The sequence below is a fragment of the Carassius auratus genome, chromosome 2, assembly GCF_003368295.1.
Source record: "Carassius auratus strain Wakin chromosome 2, ASM336829v1, whole genome shotgun sequence".
Lineage (NCBI taxonomy): Eukaryota > Metazoa > Chordata > Actinopteri > Cypriniformes > Cyprinidae > Carassius > Carassius auratus.
Genome location: NC_039244.1, coordinates 25,758,227 through 25,776,264, shown reverse-complemented (window position 1 = coordinate 25,776,264; position 18,038 = coordinate 25,758,227). Strand labels below are relative to the sequence as shown.

The following is an 18,038-nucleotide window of genomic DNA, read 5'->3' as shown; positions in this document are numbered from 1 at the left end:
AGTATAGTTCATTATTCGCCATGACCCACTCCACACATGCAGCGAAGTTGTACCGAGGACCGTTCCTGGAGGCGTGCCTTGGCTGGCTAGTACATTAGGTATGCCAACAAAAATTACTTGTGTGAGTCTCTAGGCAGCGGTCCCTCTGCTCCAGGCACAAAAGGGCAACATTTGGATTGTCCATGATGACAGAGTTATGAGAAAAATATTAGGTATGTTCTTCTGTTATGGGTTGGTGAGGTACAAATGAATAAGGACGAAAGAGATCAACAAAAAGGTATTTTAATTAGAATATCCAGGAGACAAATTAAATCATCGAGACTAAATGAAAACTGATTTGTAGGGGAGCAAACAAAATAAATAATGTGTTAATCAAACACAAATGAACGAAATGACAATAAGGAGGTAGGAAGTAAAACTAGGTCACAGGGGAACAGACTTGTGACATTAATACATTTTAAAAATAATCTGAATGATAAATGAGCAAATACATGTAATGATAAAATATAACATTAAACTACCATATTAAACTTTAATATTGAATAACACACTAAAATTAATTTCATTATAAAGTACTTCGTACTTTAATATATTAGTATAAACATCAAAAAGTGTACTTCTCTAAAGCAAGAAACAGTCATCAAAGCATGCTCTTTTTTGTAGCCTTTTATTTCATGAATATTATGTTATCTCTAAGTACAGTTTAAAAAAAACACTCCTTTTTCACAAGTGAAGGTACATTCAAATACAAATACATTCAATAAAAATATTAATAAAACTATCATTACATTTCTGATGTTCCTTACAAACATATACCATGGTACACTTATGGTATCACCGTGGTACTTCAATATATCATGGTACTGAATGATAATTAAGACTACAGGTATGTGTAAAAAAAAAAAATGTAATACCACAGTACATTTTCGTTAGTGGTACTATAATAAAAACATTTTTTGTTAATGACTTTTTAATGAAGTTATCATGAAGTGTAACCCTATGTATGAATCTAATATATATTGTCAGTTAGTAATTAGCTGTATTTTTGTAATAAAGATCCAAAGAAGTGAAGATGCAGCTTAAAGGGAGTAGAATTACAGTCCACTTCACCTGAACATGATAAATAATGGATTCAAGCCCACAGGTAATACTAGATCTCTGGTGATTGTTCTCTGTACAGACATTCCTGGAAGAGTCTGAACCCCGTTTATCTTCAGTGCTGCATCAATGAGGAGGGATATCATGCAGCGTTTATCTTCAGCTCATGAGTGGGACCTGACTGATCATATTCGAGGAAAAGGGATCCACTGAACAACGACAGCGTGTTTGCGTAAAATCATCAAAACCACATCTTAAATTCTAAACTCGCCGACACCACATGGTTGAAACTTTTTCGTGTGCTGAATAATAAATTTGCCTTGACCCACAAAAAAGAGACATAGCCTACAGTAAGACGAGGTTACATACCAGAGTCAGTAATGGAGAACATCATCCTTCTCATTACAATAATTGGACCATGGGGAAGAGGAATGATCAAATGCTGAGAAAATAACCTACAGAAACTCTATGATGGATTACAGACAAAAAAGAAAGCTGTCTTTTCTTACTATTGGATTAATATTTCTTTTGAGTGGTGTGGAATACGGTAAGTACATTTGACTAGTTCTCTTCTCTTCTCTTCTCTTCTCTTCTCTTCTCTTCTCTTCTCTTCTCTTCTCTTCTCTTCTCTTCTCTTCTCTTCTCTCCTCGAATACAAAAAAAAAAAAAAAAAAAAATCCATGCAGCAAGATTGCTTGTTTGAATCGATAGTGTTTAATATCTTCAAGAAAGCCTTAAACTGTATTAATGGTGACTGTATTGATTGAATTTTGCACATCTTCTGTTTAAATTGTCTTCTATCTCTCTCCCAGCTGTCATTCTGCCCACCATATGGAGATATCTGCAGCTATTAGAGGCACCACCTTATTTTCTTGGCTTGGGTCTATCTGCGTTCAGCTTCAGTGCGCTGGTTTCTGGTCCAGTGTTTGGTCACTGGTCAGACAAGACCAGAGCTACAAAGACCATCATCCTTTTCTCCAATGTGTTTGAAATTGTGGGTCAGTACTGAAGAATGAAGATGTATGATGTGACGTGGGTCTTGAAATACATCAGAAATCCCTTGTTCTTGTGCAGTTATGATCTCTTTGAATTGCTCATTGCAACACACTTTTCTTATAGGAAACTTCATGTATTTTATGGGATATTCAAAATGGCTTCTTCTGTCCAGCCGACTTGTTGCAGGTGAGGATATTTTGAAGTTGCATTGTTCTGTTAGTCTCAAAAGGTTTTTTGTGAACGTCCCTGCTCCTGTGGTGCAAAGCATGAACATTAATGCAATATGAAACATCAAACAGATACTAACAGAGAGATCTGTTGTTAATGAAATCTGTTGATTTTCATTAGATTGTAATTAGTGCAGTGTTGAATCATCCTGACCAGACACAATAACTGGTTTAGATGTATGAATCTATTATGTATAATAAAGTATAAAATATATACTATAAAATAAACACACACACACACGTTTGTTTTTGTGAAAAGTGGGGACATCCCATAGGTGTAATGGTTTTTATACTGTACAAACTGTATATTCTATGGCCCTACACCTAACCCTAACCCTCACAGGAAACTTTGTGCATTTTTTCTTTCTCAAAAAAAACAAAACTCATTCTGTATGATTTATAAGCGTTATGAAAAATAGAGACATGGGTTGTGTCCTCATAAGTCACCATCTGCTTGTAATACCTGTGTCATACCCATGTAATTATTCGGTTGTTAAGTGATGACGTAAGAAGCGCTGTTTCCGGGTCCAAGCCTCAACTCACTTCACTTGAGAATATGACCTCCGCAGCCGTTTATGAGCACTGTTTATTCATATTAATCATTTAAGCTAAACGCTTTCAAACTTACGGTATACACTAGTCTCCCTGCTCACAGCGTCCCAAACACAAATAATTTTTATATGTTTTTTTTTATATTTATATTTTCATTGTCTGGCTATCTGGGACTTCGGTATGGAGTTAAAGGTTAAGATTATAACTTTTTCGCTAATATTCTATCACATTGTGTGTTTATATTAGAACCTTTTGTTGTTTTCTCATGGTAACTGATAGAGCGTTTGGACACGGAAGCGCTGCTACATGACGTCAGACTTAACAAGCGAATAAAGAGTTGTGTCCTGATATGTCACAAAAACAAGAGCACACACACACACACACACACACTGGTACGGTAGGGAACAAAATTGTGTTAAAACATAATGAAACCTTTGGAAACTCTATATCAAAGCTTAATTATTTTGGGTTGTTACACATACATCATTTAGCAGATATGCCAAGTCAAAGGAGCTCTCAAAAAAGCTCATGAACTGACTTATTGCAAAGATGGCATCCACAGTACCACACTTAAATTCACTGCAGACTGCATGGCTAGGAGCTTGATTTAATTCACCTGTGGCAATGGGCTTGATTGAAACAACTGATCAATAATTAAGAGGTGTGACACAATATTTTTATCCATATATGTGTGCGCCTAAGATACTGTATGCTGATGCTGCATGAATAGTCATACATAATTCCTGTAGCAGAGACAGGTGGAGCTGGGGAGGTGAAAGATTTTGCTATAGCAGGACCAGCTTACATCAGATAAAGAACCAGACTTCATTGGCTGCAGAATTAGAAGAGGCCTTTCAGCTCACACACACACACACACACACACACACACACACACACACACACACACACACACACACACACACACAGTTATATATTTAACATTGTATATTTGATATTGTATTTTTATAATTAATACATTATATGATTGAATATATTAAATATGACATAATGTATTGTAACATAGATTCAGAATTGGGAGCAAAATGAAGTGGGGAAAAAAAGTCCTAATAAAAATGCATTCATTTTCTGTATGCGAAATATAATTTCTATAAATTTTTACATAGTAATAAATAAATAGATAAATAAATAAAAACGTCTATATTTCCATGAATGCTGAGTGCATCACACATAAACTACTTCATGCATCCATCAGGTATTGGAGCAGGAGCGGGTTCCTCGATTTTTGGATTCCTCACACGCACTACTCTCCCTGATGAGCGAGCTGGAGTCTTTGCTGCTGTCATGGCGTGCCGTCAGGCCGGACTTCTGATCGGTGAGTCAGTGTTCTACAACATAATAAATGGCAAAAGCACTTTCTTCCATTTAATATTTACTCAATGTGCTTTTTTTCACTTTCAGGTCCTGCTTTCAATATCTTCCTAAGGTTGTGTGATTTCAAACTGGGTCCATTTGTTGTGAATAAGTACACCTCGCCTGGGGTAAGTCTGTTTTTTACTCATTTCTTATTAATTTACTTGAATTCTCAAACACATTATGTTTGCACATAATGATTGATCCCGCTTGGAAACACTGCACATTTTGGATGTTTCCTTAATGTAACAGACCTGACTGAGATCATAAGTAGAGTTAGTATTATTAGGGCATGGTTGGGTAATATGATTTAATGGTCCTTGGCAAACATGAACTAACAATGAAAAGTTGGTAACAAAGACTAATAAATATTGTAATAATGTACTACTTAGTTATTATGAGTAAATGCATAAACTAATGTTAACTAATTAAACTTTATTGTAATGTGTTACAGATGAAATTAAAATTTTTTAAAGCTTGCTGTCCCTGTGCTCTTTTTGTCCAAGCTCTTCATGTGCGGGATGTGGGTGCTTATGCAGTTTGCAGTAATGGTTCTGTACTGGGACATCCCACCACTGGACTCCTTCCCTGAGCAGCACATGCCTCTCAGAGAGGTCAGAGGTGGAGAAGATGAGCCGCTCATGAGTCTAGAGGATGAGCGCATGGCTGCAGCAGAGGACTCGTATGGCTCCGTCAGTCCAGAACAGACAGAGACCCAGCTCTCATCTGAACTCCCACCTTCTCCTCCAGATTCCCCCTCTCTAGACACCTCTGACCCCTTTGAAAACTTCAGTGCCAGTCAAGGTGAAGCCCAGAGTTTATTGTCAAATGACAAAAGTGCAGTGCGTGTGTGTGTGTGTGTGTGTGTGTGTGTGTGTGTGTTTGGCAGAGAATTTTGAGTTGGTGTGACATTGATTCTTTCTTTGTTGTATCCGAGGTGCTAATCTGAGAGAGTAGTGGCCTGAAAAAGCTTTATTGATCAACTCATTCTGTATTTGCTCTATGATTGCAGTGTGTGTGTGTGTGTGTGTGTGTGTGCACGCATGGTAGATATCTCCATTATATTCAATCATGTCTCGGCAGCTTTGAAATGCCTGAGATCTACAGAGTTCTCTCTCTTTGGCTCTGTAGAGTTTCTGAGGGAGGAGGTGGTGGTTCTCCTCACCGCTCAGTTCATCACTCTCTTCAATCAGACAGCACTCGAGGTAAAAGTCGTCATCAGCCTCATGTAACTACTTTTTTTTCAATATGGCACAAGTGGCAGTGCTGGTTCAATTGTTGTTGTCAGATGAACAAAAGGGATCAGCAACAAGGGCTTAACAAAGCCAACCTGCTCTTCTTCTGAAACCAAAAATTTTAGGCCACATTAGAGCTATCAAGCCATGACCAACAAACTCAGCACAGACTTTCAGAATATTCTGACTTGGTATGCTGTAATGGATCCCATTTATGGAACCATTAGCAAAGCCTAGCTACTAGTTTAGGACATTGTAGCAATATGCTGAAACATGCTAACATACATCATGTTCAAACATACTAGCAGTGTGCTAAAATATGTTAGATATGTGATAAATGTTAGTAGTGTGATGAAACATGCTTTATCAGAGTGTTAACAATATGCTTGAAAGATTTTAAAACTAGCAATATGCTAAAACATACTAACATAATCCGAAATGCAAACATAATGCTGGCTAGCAACATGATAAAACATGATATAACAAGTTTGCAGTGTGCTAACATCATGATAAAACACACTAATAACATGGAAGCAAAATATGGAAAAAAATGTGCTCAACATTTTAAAACATTGCTAGTAAATGCTAAAATATCTTAGAAATGTGTTAGAATGTTGAAACATGCCAGCAGTGTGCTTAAATGTGTTAAGAATAGGTTACCAAAATGCTAAAATATGCTAGCAACAAACTATGATTGCAGTATGATAAGAACGCCAATTTTTGTCAAACACTGACTAGTTTGCGTCCTTGTTAAGAATCAGTTTCTCTGAGATGTAAATCAAATGGCCAAATATATTGTGACTTTTTTTTTTTTTTTTTTACCTTTTGTGTGCGGTTTTAATTTGCAGCTGTTTTTTGCTGGCTATAGTGCATCACAGTCCCGCCCACAGCTGGTGCTGGAATAAAAAATTCAATGGAATTTCTGCATTGACATTTGGGGTATAAGCCATAAAAACGTAACCATACATGGTAGACTTAAAACCAGCTACGGCTGTACTTAGCGATAGTATATGCTCATATAAACGCAAAAGGATCATGGGGCACTAACCTTGTTTTGATATAAATGCCTTTTATTGCGATGTCTTGGCTAAGTACTTCATTACCCACAATCCTGAAAAATCCTACAATCCCACAGTGATGCATCTGATTGGTGGAGCTCGTGTAACCGTCTGGTTAAACCCCGCGAAGGTCCATGAAGACTGAAGATCATTTATAAAAAATGTGTTGCTTTTTTGCACGGTAGACATCAATGCAATCATGATCTCCTTGGCTGCCATGAGAGTTTTGCAGGGAGGTTGGTAATGTTAGTCATCATCCATTTTATAATGCCACTGTCAAAACAATATTCAGCCTAGGCATACCTTTTTGTGCATTTACTGAACATTTGTATGGCAACAACAAGTGTTGACGACTGAGCGGTGATTGCAGTCAGGTACAAAGCCCTGCATCATTGCTGACGTTATCATTAACCACTTTCACACATGCACACAATATAAAATACACGATGATAAAAATAAAAATCAATACACAATACATATATAAAACACTATTCATTTACACGATTAATACTGAAAGAACTGCTATTACTGCACATTCACTATATAAAATAAAATTCACTGGAGGAAAAAGTTTGCGAGAGCGGCCGTCATCAGATTTGGAAGTTGCTCAAAAGGCTCGTTCGCGGCTGTGGGCTTCAGTCGAATTCAATTAGGCGCGGTGGTTTATAGGATGGGTAGTTCCTGCGCTTGAAATGAAAATATGTACACAGTCTTGTACCTTTGACTTTTTTTGGATTTTGTCTTAATTCTTTCACTTGAAATGATATGTTATATGCTTATGAGTTCAGCCGTAGCTGGTTATCCTCACACATGCTCTAAAACTCTTTAGATACTGATTTTTCCGAAAGTCAATGGGAGAAATGAATGGGAAATTTACTTCCGGCACCAACGCTCTCTCGGGCTGTGGGCGGGACTGTGATGCTCTATTTGAATAAGGGCATCTTCGAGCCATATATGGAGTCCTCCTCATGGAAGAGGGGGGTGGGGTAAGCAGTAGCTCATTAACATTTAAAGAGACATGCACTGAAACAGGTCGTGTGAACACAGCTGTTTTTGATGAGGTGAAAAGGGTTTTGTTTAACACGAAACTTGAGGAATTTTAAACAAAGTATGTTTTCATGAAAAACATACTTCCTGACATCCTTTAAAAAAATTTTTTTGAGCTTTTTGGAGTATTTCAAAGCAAAAAAAACAAAAAAACAATTGAAGCTTATAATTATAAAAACACAAAATTAAATGCATTGTTAAATGTGTGTATTACTTCTACTGTAAAGTTGTTTAAATCAGAGCACAGTACATAATAATAATAATAATCATAGTAATAAGAAATAAAACATATTTTTATGTTATTTTGGATTCAAAGTTGCATTAAAAATCTGCTTTGAATTGGCACAATACTTCTGAAAGCAAGTCACCAGACCCCCCACGGTGTCTTAAATTATCCGAGCTACTAAATAATGTCCGTCCAATTATGACTGATTAAGGATCACAGTAGTAGGTAAATCTAAATTTAAAATGATCTTATCTAATCTAAACATTGATTTAATATAATCACATATTTGAAATAGACACGCATTTACCTTCCCAGTTGCCTGACCTAGATACATGACAAACTGGTTATAGAGTTCAAAATGTTCCTTTTCATTATCTTTATCAGATATATCATGCCTAGTTTTATTCTTATTCCATATGAAAGATATGCTAGATAAATTATAATCTTGCATTTACTTTATATTGCCTGAAGAAAATGTGAGTGATGTTTACTAATGTAAAAATATGCCATTAGTTTTTCTGATCTGTTTTAAGCTTATTGCTATGTGGTTTCTAGAGTGTTCTGAATGGTTGATGTCTGTGTTCTCTCATCTCCAGACCATGGTGACCCCTCTGACGCAGAAGTACTTTGGCTTGGGTGAGCTGGGGAACAGTGTGATGTACAGTCTGTGTGGGGTGGAGGTAATTGCAGGCTTCTTCCTGGTGCGCTGGCTGAGCCGTGTGCTGGAGGACCGGGTGGTGCTGGCGGTGGGGCTGCTCATCTGCAGCGTGGCTTGTGTCTGGTGCCTCATCTTTCTGGCCAATCCACAAGGTGTGTGTGTGTGTGTGTGTGTGTGTGGCAGACATCCAGAGAAACTGGCATACACCTGGGCATGGACAGACACAATATGCCTGCTCAGTTTGGTGCCAACTCAATGAAATGCATTATTAGTTTGGAACTGCTTTAAATTGATCTATCTATCTATCTATCTATCTATCTATCTATCTATCTATCTATCTATCTATCTATCTATCTATCTATCTATCTATCTATCTATCTATCTATCTATCTATCTATCTATCTATCATCTGTGATATTCTGGCTTTCATCCTCAATTCGATATGTCTTTTGTTAGGTGGCTTTGCATTCGAGTTGATTGAGTTCATCATCGGAGTGTTCCTGCAGTTACTAGGACTTCCTTTCGTTGCAGTGTCTCAGGTGTCTCTCTTTTCTAAGGTTACAGCTGAGAAAACACAAGGTGAGAAACAAAGAGAAGTCCGCCGAGAATACAAAAAGAGACAGAAGAAAAAGATAGATGAGCTCTTGAGTAAACATGTAACACTCATGTTTGAGTTTTAAGTGTCACTTATTGTCACTGTTTAGATATTCAAAACGATGTGCTGTTTATTTAATGACTTTGTGTTGTGTGTGTGTGTGTATGTGTGTGTGTGTCTGCAGGCTTTAGTCAGGGTGTACGGCGTTCAGTCGGGGGTCTTGCCACCATTCTGGGGCCCCTGTGGGCAGGGGGTCTAATAGGAAATCTATATGTGATGCTGGGTATGATGATGCTCCTACTGACCCTCATCATGGTGTGTAGACTCATTATGACTGATTCTGAAAATCACCAGAGATTTCCCTTAGTTTGGCATCATAACCACATTTACCAGCTCAAATATAGTTACATTTAATGATTTGTGACTATTATAGATCCCTATTTGTTTGAGATTGTAGAGTCATTAGAGTCTCTGGCCTTTTTATTTTAATAAGGTGATTTAGAAATAAGTAAACATGTTCGATTTTAAACATTTTATCAGACAGTGAATCCTATCAAGTGTTAACAAATTGTATTGTGCTATATCAAGCAACTTTATTGTTATAACATTAAGATTAAATTAAATTAAATTAAGATTACTTCAAATAAGTAACAGGGTTGACAGTGACAAGATTGGGATTGTTTTTTTTTTTTATGTTTTTTTTGTCATTTCTAGACTTGTGCCCAAGCCCCTGACACTACAAGGGGTCTAGCATACAAGTTAAATGTCGAAATTCTCATGAATGTCCATATTGAATTAGTTATTTTTTTATTTATTTTTTATTAGTAATTATTTGCTATAAAAAATCATAGTAACAGGGGTGACAATTCAAGATGGTTCCCTTTTGACAAACCCCAAAAAAGTGAATACACAAATAAAAAGAAAATTAATTTGTCCAGTTTATTTGTAGATGTATTATTTATTTTATATTAAGGAAAATAAATAAAAAATAAAATAAATGTACAAAATGAAATGACAGATTTTTAATTATCCAAAAAAAAGTCTGTGTCATTTGTGAAATGACCCTTTAAAACGGAGACTAACTGGTGGATGTTGTGGTCAGATCATGATGGTGTTGTCCTATGAGAAGCTGGTGGAGCCGCCCAGGGTGGAGCATGCAGAGGACTCAGAGAACGGAGGATAGACGCCACCCTTCACTACACACGATACAGGTGACACAGTGAACTCACATTGTTTACTGGGTAGTTGTGTAATTTCAGTAAGCAGCATGACTTAATAGATCTGAAAAATAAATTAATAATTGGTCTAAAATGAGCAGATAGTCGCACACCAAACTCTTGCCATTGGTTGAGTCCAGCTACACGAGACTTAGCATGATCCCATTGGCCCTTGCTGGGTAGGTGTCACAACCCACATGGAAAGAGCTTATATGAGGATATATGCACATATATGAAACCTATATGCAGTTTATATGCATATTTACATATATATTTTTTATATTCTCTTAGTCTCTTGCCTTTTGCATCAGTTAAGGATAGTGCTTGCTAGTGAAGGAATTGGTACTGTGCGAGTTTTTGACGCTATCAGCAAATAAGCATCATCATGATGATGTCATTTTCCAGTTATTTATGGCTCATATTATCGGCTCACAAAAAACTGGTGGCCATGATGCCTACCATTAAAGATTACAGGTTTAAAATAGCATATTTCTGTGGGTTTTGCGCAAGTTAATAATCTACTATCAAGACTGTATAGCAATGCTAATGCTAACAGATCTTTCTTCAGATCATAGAGCTCCTTGACTGAGCTAATGTTGTTTGGTCATCCTAATAAGAACATTCAAACATTCATAGCAATATTTTGATAGTGCCACAGCATTTGCCATCACTGTCTATCTTACAGTTGTCTCTGCGTGTTATGCTAGAGAGAAAACTAGAGGGCATAATTGTATTGAATGTGCACTTGTAGTCTCCTGATGTGTACTTCTTTTTCACAAGGGAAATTACTTTGACATGGAAACAATACACATTTCATCTTTAAAGAAAATGTGTTTATCTGTTTTACTGTACTGTCTGTATTAGTGTGACTTCTTGTTGTTTGAACACAGACAGAAATTCCACTTTTATTTTGTCTGTGTTGAGTTAAACCGACACAGACTCCAGCCATGCAGCTTTAAACCACATTATAGAAACTGCTCAGAATGGAAAACAGGACAAAATATGGTGCTAAAAGCAAAGAGGTGGGCCGTTGAATAATAAATGCTTTAATCCGCTAGCGACAGTCAACATTATGACTCCAAATCACACTCTTTGCAGAATGACAAAAGCTGTCATTGGTAAATGAATATATCTGTGTGATTTTCATATTTCAGCACAGATCAAGAGCCCCTCTCTCTGCGGTCTGTCTGCCAAAGTTGAGCGCTCGTGTGGGGCTGTACAGAGCAGATGCTGAAACAGTGGGAGATAAGAGACCCTGCCAGGACTAGCAGACCGCAAACAGCGAGAAGGGCGAACACACAACCACACACACACACACACACACACACACACACACACACACACACACACACACACACACACACACGCACACGAACACACACACACACACACACACACACACACACACAGACACACATACACACACACACACACTTAGTATGTTTGGCATAACGTATCCTTAAATCTGGCATATTTTGGTTAAATACTGCAGTTTTTATATTCATCATTTCTGATTTCATTTAGCATAGTCAACGTATTTACTGTGTGACTCTTTTAATGTAAATAAATGGTTTGAGGATCTCCTGATATACTATTATGAAAGAGTGTGGCAATTTGTCTGGAATGAACACATGATGGCACTATTGCCCCTTAAAGAGACTGACGTTGAAAAGAACTGCAGGACTCAATGCATGAGTGTGTGTGTGTGTGTGTGTGTGTGTGTGTGAATTTTTTCCAAAAACAAATGATACATGCAATTATTGTGCACAGACCTTCGGTCATTCCTTTGGATATTTACTCATCTTAAGAGGGAAACTGAATATTTATGCGTCCTCTGGTGCGTATGATCTGCTGTTTGTAGATTGTTTTGAAATATTATTACTGTAAACTCATTCAAATCTGTGTTCACCAAATATAGACACTCGGAATGAATCAATACCAACATCATTGGTGTCCTCTCATTTAATAGCTTTTTTTTCAAAAACGTAAATGCTATAAATATATATTATCACTGATATTTTATTTATGAGTTGTAAGTAATTGTTATGAGTTCAGTAATGTATTTCATCTCTGTTTTAGCTGGGATCTTTATCTTTTAGCTTAATATGCATTATTTAATGCGGGGGGGTCAAACTCAATTCCTGGAGGGCCGGAGCCAACCCTGCTCCAACACACATATCATGTAGTTTTCTAATAAGCCTGAAGGACTTGATTAGTTGGATCAGGTGTGTTTAATTAGGGTTGAATCTAAAGTCTGCGGGGTTCTGGTCCACCAGGAATTGAGTTTGACACCCCTGATTTAATGTATAGCTAATGTATCACTAAGTTGTGTCATAATACACTGGCATTAATGTAGTAAGGAATTCAACACTGTTGCCATGGCGTTTATGGCATCAATGACAGTGGTTACAGTGGCCCAAGGTTATCGAAAGGCTACAAATTAATTTTTTGACCGATATCTCTTCAATTATGAGGGTGATTGTGTAAATTGTGTCAATTTAAAGGGATAGTGCACCCAAAAGTGAAAATACTTTCATCATTATTCATTCACCCTCAGGTTCCTCTAAACCTGTACGCATTCTTTCTTTTGTAAAGAAAGAATATCCTGTGGGATGTCGACTTCAATTGTGTCCATATAATAGAAGTCAGTGGAAATCAAAACTCTTTAAGGTTCCACAGAACAACAAGAGGCTAAGTAAGTACTGACAGCATTTTAATTTTTGGGTGAACTATCCCTTTAATTGTTCATTTTGCTGTGGAAGGAAATGCTGCAATAACGTGCTACAGTCTCCCATTTGACCAAACCCAGAGAGACAGGAAAATGGTCCATTCCACTCACTGTATTGCAGAGCAATAAGCATTTAACCTTTCACCCCTCAATCCACATGATCTCATAATCCTGTGTGAAAAACGATTATAATCCCAATCCCACATACGTGTTCACATCTGTAGAAGGGATGAGCAGGAAGAGCGTTAACACACACACTGCGAGAAGGTGGCACAGTGATCACTGTAATTGAGAGCAATTGTGACAGTTATAATCATGACACTGTCATAAATCTGACAGACATCAAACGTCTGAGGTCTTCTGATAGCCGCTCAGCTCTGTCACCAATATTAAAAAGAAAATGTATTTTCTGATAGCTTTACTGTTTATGAGTGACTTTCCTACGCAGATCACGCCATCTAGAAAACATCATGTTTTTATGTTATTGAGAAGCATTGCTTGGACATCAGAGTATAATGAAATAAATGACAGAGTGAGGAAAGAAAAAAACTAGCTTTTTTAGTAAATTAATGCCATCTTTTTATCCTATGGGATGTTCGGCATCAGAATAATGGGTTGCCAGTGGTTTGGCGTTTGCGTTCAAGAGGCTTACGTGCCATCTCAGCGCAGCTCCTCTCTCTTCATTGGAAAAAGTCATGTGGAACCAGCAGGTTGTGGCCACGGCAACATCACAGAATAACATTTCTCCAATCCTATTTGACAAATATGTGTCAGACGTCATAAGCGGCTCGGGATTAAACATGTTGGCCAAACGTGTTTAGCATAACGCAGAGTGTAACCCGAAAAAGTTCAGGCCAGTGCTACAAGAGGATTGCAGAATGGATCAAAGAGTGAAAAGACAGGAGAGAAGCATGCAGCATATATTGCTCATGTTCGTAGTATTGAGTGAGGAGTACTTGTGGAGGTAGTATTTGTGGAGGATGAAAATCAGCTAAATTATGATAAGTAATTGGTTCATGATTGGTTTATGAACCACATTTGGAGCAATTATCAGAAATGAAATCACATTTCTGCAGCAGGAGGTGGAGCAATTAGCTCTGCGCTAGTGCTGCACGGAGTACATTATATGAATGTAATGTCAAACACTCATAACAACCTCTCTTCTCTTCTCAAAACAACAAAAAATAATGATTTGCTCTGACACCATGAGACAGGTTTCATCCCAAAAGCAAAAGATGCTAAAATTGGTTGGATTAGCTGTAAAACCCATTAAAGCGAGATGTTAGATTTTATCAGACTCAGAAGAACTCAGATGAACTTTCCTTAAAAAATGTAATATTTTTCACCTCTGGGAGGAAAAACTAAATCATATATATGATGTTTTATGTATTTTTATATCCAATATTTGCAATATATTCAATTTTTTCAACCCTGTTAAAAAAAGATTGTCTGTCAAAGTTTAAGAGCCTGATTCTCTGCAAAAGCTGGAGAAAACAGCTGTGTGTCTGTTTTTTTTTTCTTTCTTACAATAAATTGGGTTGAACAAATGCATTCAACATAATAAATTGTGTAAATATTTACTAAATGAAAATTGATTATAAATATATTTTAAATGCAATTATTTGTGAATAATTAAGTGCATTTTAATTTTCTGACCCAATTTAGGAGGACTAAATGTAAGTGCATACTTTACACACACACAAACACACACACACACACACACACACACACACATACACACACACGCACGCACACACACACACACATATACACATGCAGAATTACTACTACTGTCTTTTAAATATGGTGAAAATGAACTGACCAATGTACTAAAATCATCTTTAATGTCATTCTTTTTTAATTGAAACTTGTCATGTATCTAAATCTATTTGTAGTTACACAATTGTAATGATAAAGTTGCGATTTAATACATTTAAAGTTCATCAACTTTATAACTCACAAATAACTATGGCTGAAATTATAATCAAATAGGTTACATGTGTCAGTACATCAAAATGAGTGCACTTTCAAGAATGACCAAATAAATAAATAACTAAATAAAACAAAACAATGTAAAATATAATTGTAAATACCTCTACATTCCTTTCATAGGATTTTATGATTTGAAGTGCACTACAAGGGCACATTCAATACATTTGAGTGCACTGCTTTTTAACAAGGGACACACCTTCAAGGCTTTACACTTTACATGAGGAATTTCAAAATGACTTTCACAGCAAAAATCAACGGTTGGTTTTGCTGTTCTAGGATGTTTTCTACGCAAGCATCCTCGATTTTCATAATAAATTGTCATCAGCTTTGTTTTTCATACTGATTAGCTGTGACTGGTTTCTGTGGGATCTCAAATGGACGTTTCTGTGCTGTGCTTTTTTACAGCCTCTTGATTGAATTAGGAGTGCACATGGAAGTTATTACAAATTGATAAGGACTCCATGGGAGGTCAACAAGAGATCGATGACTAATCGCATTATGGTCGTCATCTTGAAGGGCACAGAAGATCCACATACACACAAACACCCATGGCTTGAAAAACAAGGGCTGTCCTTCACGAGATCTTAAACCACATTACCTGGGCTCATATGAGAGAAAAATACCTTTCATTAGCTCACTCATGCAGCATCAGTTGAAAAACGGTACAAAAAAATCAACCTTGAAGTGATGCAGCCGCCTCCATTTGTCTTCATTCTGTTTGGCAGGTAATCTATTAGTTTTAATAATCCCTGCTGCCATATTGCGAGCCAAGAAGCCATGTTGCCGGGGCTTGTGCCCAGGACTTCATCCACCCTAGATAAGTCATTATGACAATATGAGCCAGTCAACCAGTAAGATGTTTCCTTTCACTGAATGATATCATGAAAATAAATCTAGTGGGATGATATTAAAAAGCCTAAGATTGACCGAAACATCCTCCTTGTAAAATAATGTTGCAAAAAACACATACTTTACAATATTCAGAAGTCATCAATTGATGTTTTATATATATATATATATATATATATATATATATATATATATATATGTAGGTGCAAGGCTTAAAAAAAATAAAATAATAATAATAAAAAAAGAAGCACACATCAAGGTTACTTTGAGACACATTGAAAGAAATTGGGCCAGTTTGTGTGGATTTTAAAGGCAGAAATGTGAGGCTTAGAATATAATAAAAACATCAATTCCCAATTATTTGTGCTGTAAAACTGTTAAAGACATCATTTTGATGCTAATTTGGGGGGTTTTTGGGTTTATGCATCTTGTTGTCATGGCAACAAAGTTTAGAACTGAATATACAAACTTACAGACAAACTTGTTCTTTACGTCTTGTGCCTCACTGAATATTTCATATTTACACAGTTTTAACATAAACAAATGGACCTAATGTGATGCATATTTGTGAATGAAATAAATGAAAAAAAAAAAAAAAAATTTGCATCAATTTGATTTCATTCAATTATTATTATGAAACAATATTTTAAGCAATATTAAGAAATATCAAAATTGATTTATTTAAATTGCTTAGAATAATCCTAAATTCTGACACATTTGCAATTTGAAGATTTAGGTCATAAATGTATATGGTTAAAATGTATGAGATTGAAAGACATTGGATTTATTCAATATATACCCTGGTTATTGTGTATTTGAAACACGTTCAGTTTATTAGCACTATTACAAAAATATTACATCAGAAATATCCATCAGATTAAGTTTATTAGTTTATGTCAAAACTACATAATATAGTAATATAATGCAATTTATTTATTTATGCATGGTTCGTTTGTTGTTGTTATTATTATTACTACTACTTCTAATAAGAAGAGAGACTAGCATGAATAAATCTTTGTGGTTATCAATATTACGCCACAAATGTGTTCTCGTACTGAACCCAGAATATTCCTTTAAAGTAATCCATTTTGTTCCTGTGCGTTTGCAAGAGTCCAACTTTGCATAATTCCTCCTCTGCCTTCATCTTGAGTAATACTTCACATGACTAATCCACTTGTTACTTTTAGTTAATGGCTTGCCTGACACCTTCACTAATCACCTCGGCCCCATACAGATAGCAGCACAGCATAAAATATCTCACTACTGTGTATCAATGTATTATTTAAAAGTCATTTATATTTAATGCTGCAGGTCACCGTGAGGTGTGCGAGCAATAGCTGCACTCTCGCAAATTCACACCTATCACCAGGAGACTCAAAGCAATCCCGTCGCCTCTAAAAGGACATATATATGGGCGGTGTATGTGCTTACCGCAGACGTAAAATCAAATGGATTATGCAGGAGGTTGAACGTTCAGTCCCGAATGCAGTTGATATGTATATCAGCCTCCAGGGATTAATGGATTAGTCCTGTCCTGCTCGTACCAACATGAATCAACAAGTCTGCAGAATCAAGGTTGTGGGATTAGATCTGGGTTATGGACTGACTGGCAATTTCCTCTGCTGTTTTAGACTTAAACTTGTCGTTTTTTATTCATTTTGAGGCTGTTTTCCTCTTTGGTTCAATATATGTCTACAATGGGACGTTGGAGAAGCTCACTGTTGGTTAGTTGACAAGGTCCAGATTTCCATTCCAGACTCTGGAGTGTGTAATCCTGTCTAACATGCATGCAAATCCTATCTTTTGCCTCACACAATAGCCAGTCTGTGTGCTTCTCACAGCAATAACAAAGGCTGCAGTTAGCGGCTGGCTATGTCTGAAGGGGGTAAACTTCAAAAAATGTACATAATCTGCTTTTGTCAGCTTTCCAGAAGCTGTTTAAAACAAAGATTCCATTTGTCCACTGTCCGAAAAATACAATCAAATGGTCTTGATGATATTTCTCAATTAACCATAGAGCCTGACAGTTGGCTTCAGGAAGTAACTCCAATCATTTTCTCCATAGGAAATAGATTTGTTTAAACAATAATTTATAAACCTTTGAATACCTGCTGTGAACTTCAAGGTTGATGTCACCTGCTCACATTATTTTAACTCTTTTTTTTAATCATAAAACGAAATTACCAATG

At 36.5% G+C, this 18,038-nt stretch overlaps 1 protein-coding gene across 1 annotated transcript; it reads left to right on the top strand.

Annotated features, from left to right (window-relative positions):
• Window positions 1-1,235: 1,235 nt before the first annotated feature.
• mfsd8l2 (major facilitator superfamily domain containing 8-like 2) lies at window positions 1,236-11,623 on the top strand. The gene is made up of 12 exons (XM_026196038.1): window positions 1,236-1,645; window positions 1,911-2,096; window positions 2,218-2,280; window positions 4,087-4,206; window positions 4,293-4,372; window positions 4,751-5,048; window positions 5,376-5,449; window positions 8,407-8,620; window positions 8,925-9,047; window positions 9,248-9,378; window positions 10,166-10,274; window positions 11,435-11,623. Exons 1-11 carry the CDS (start codon window positions 1,567-1,569, stop codon window positions 10,244-10,246), a joined length of 1,449 nt encoding a protein of 482 aa, XP_026051823.1. The 5' UTR covers window positions 1,236-1,566; the 3' UTR covers window positions 10,247-10,274; window positions 11,435-11,623.
• Window positions 11,624-18,038: the final 6,415 nt, after the last annotated feature.

What these genes read in the sequence shown, in the direction of transcription:
- mfsd8l2 (XM_026196038.1), top strand. Translation starts at nt 1,567, where the DNA reads ATGATGGATTACAGACAAAAAAGAAAGCTGTCTTTTCTTACTATTGGA. An exon ending in CAATGTGTTTGAAATTGTGG is followed by an intron (nt 2,097 to 2,217) that starts GTCAGTACTGAA and finishes CTTTTCTTATAG; the next exon opens with GAAACTTCATGTATTTTATG. An exon ending in TCCTACTGACCCTCATCATG is followed by an intron (nt 9,379 to 10,165) that starts GTGTGTAGACTC and finishes TGTTGTGGTCAG; the next exon opens with ATCATGATGGTGTTGTCCTA.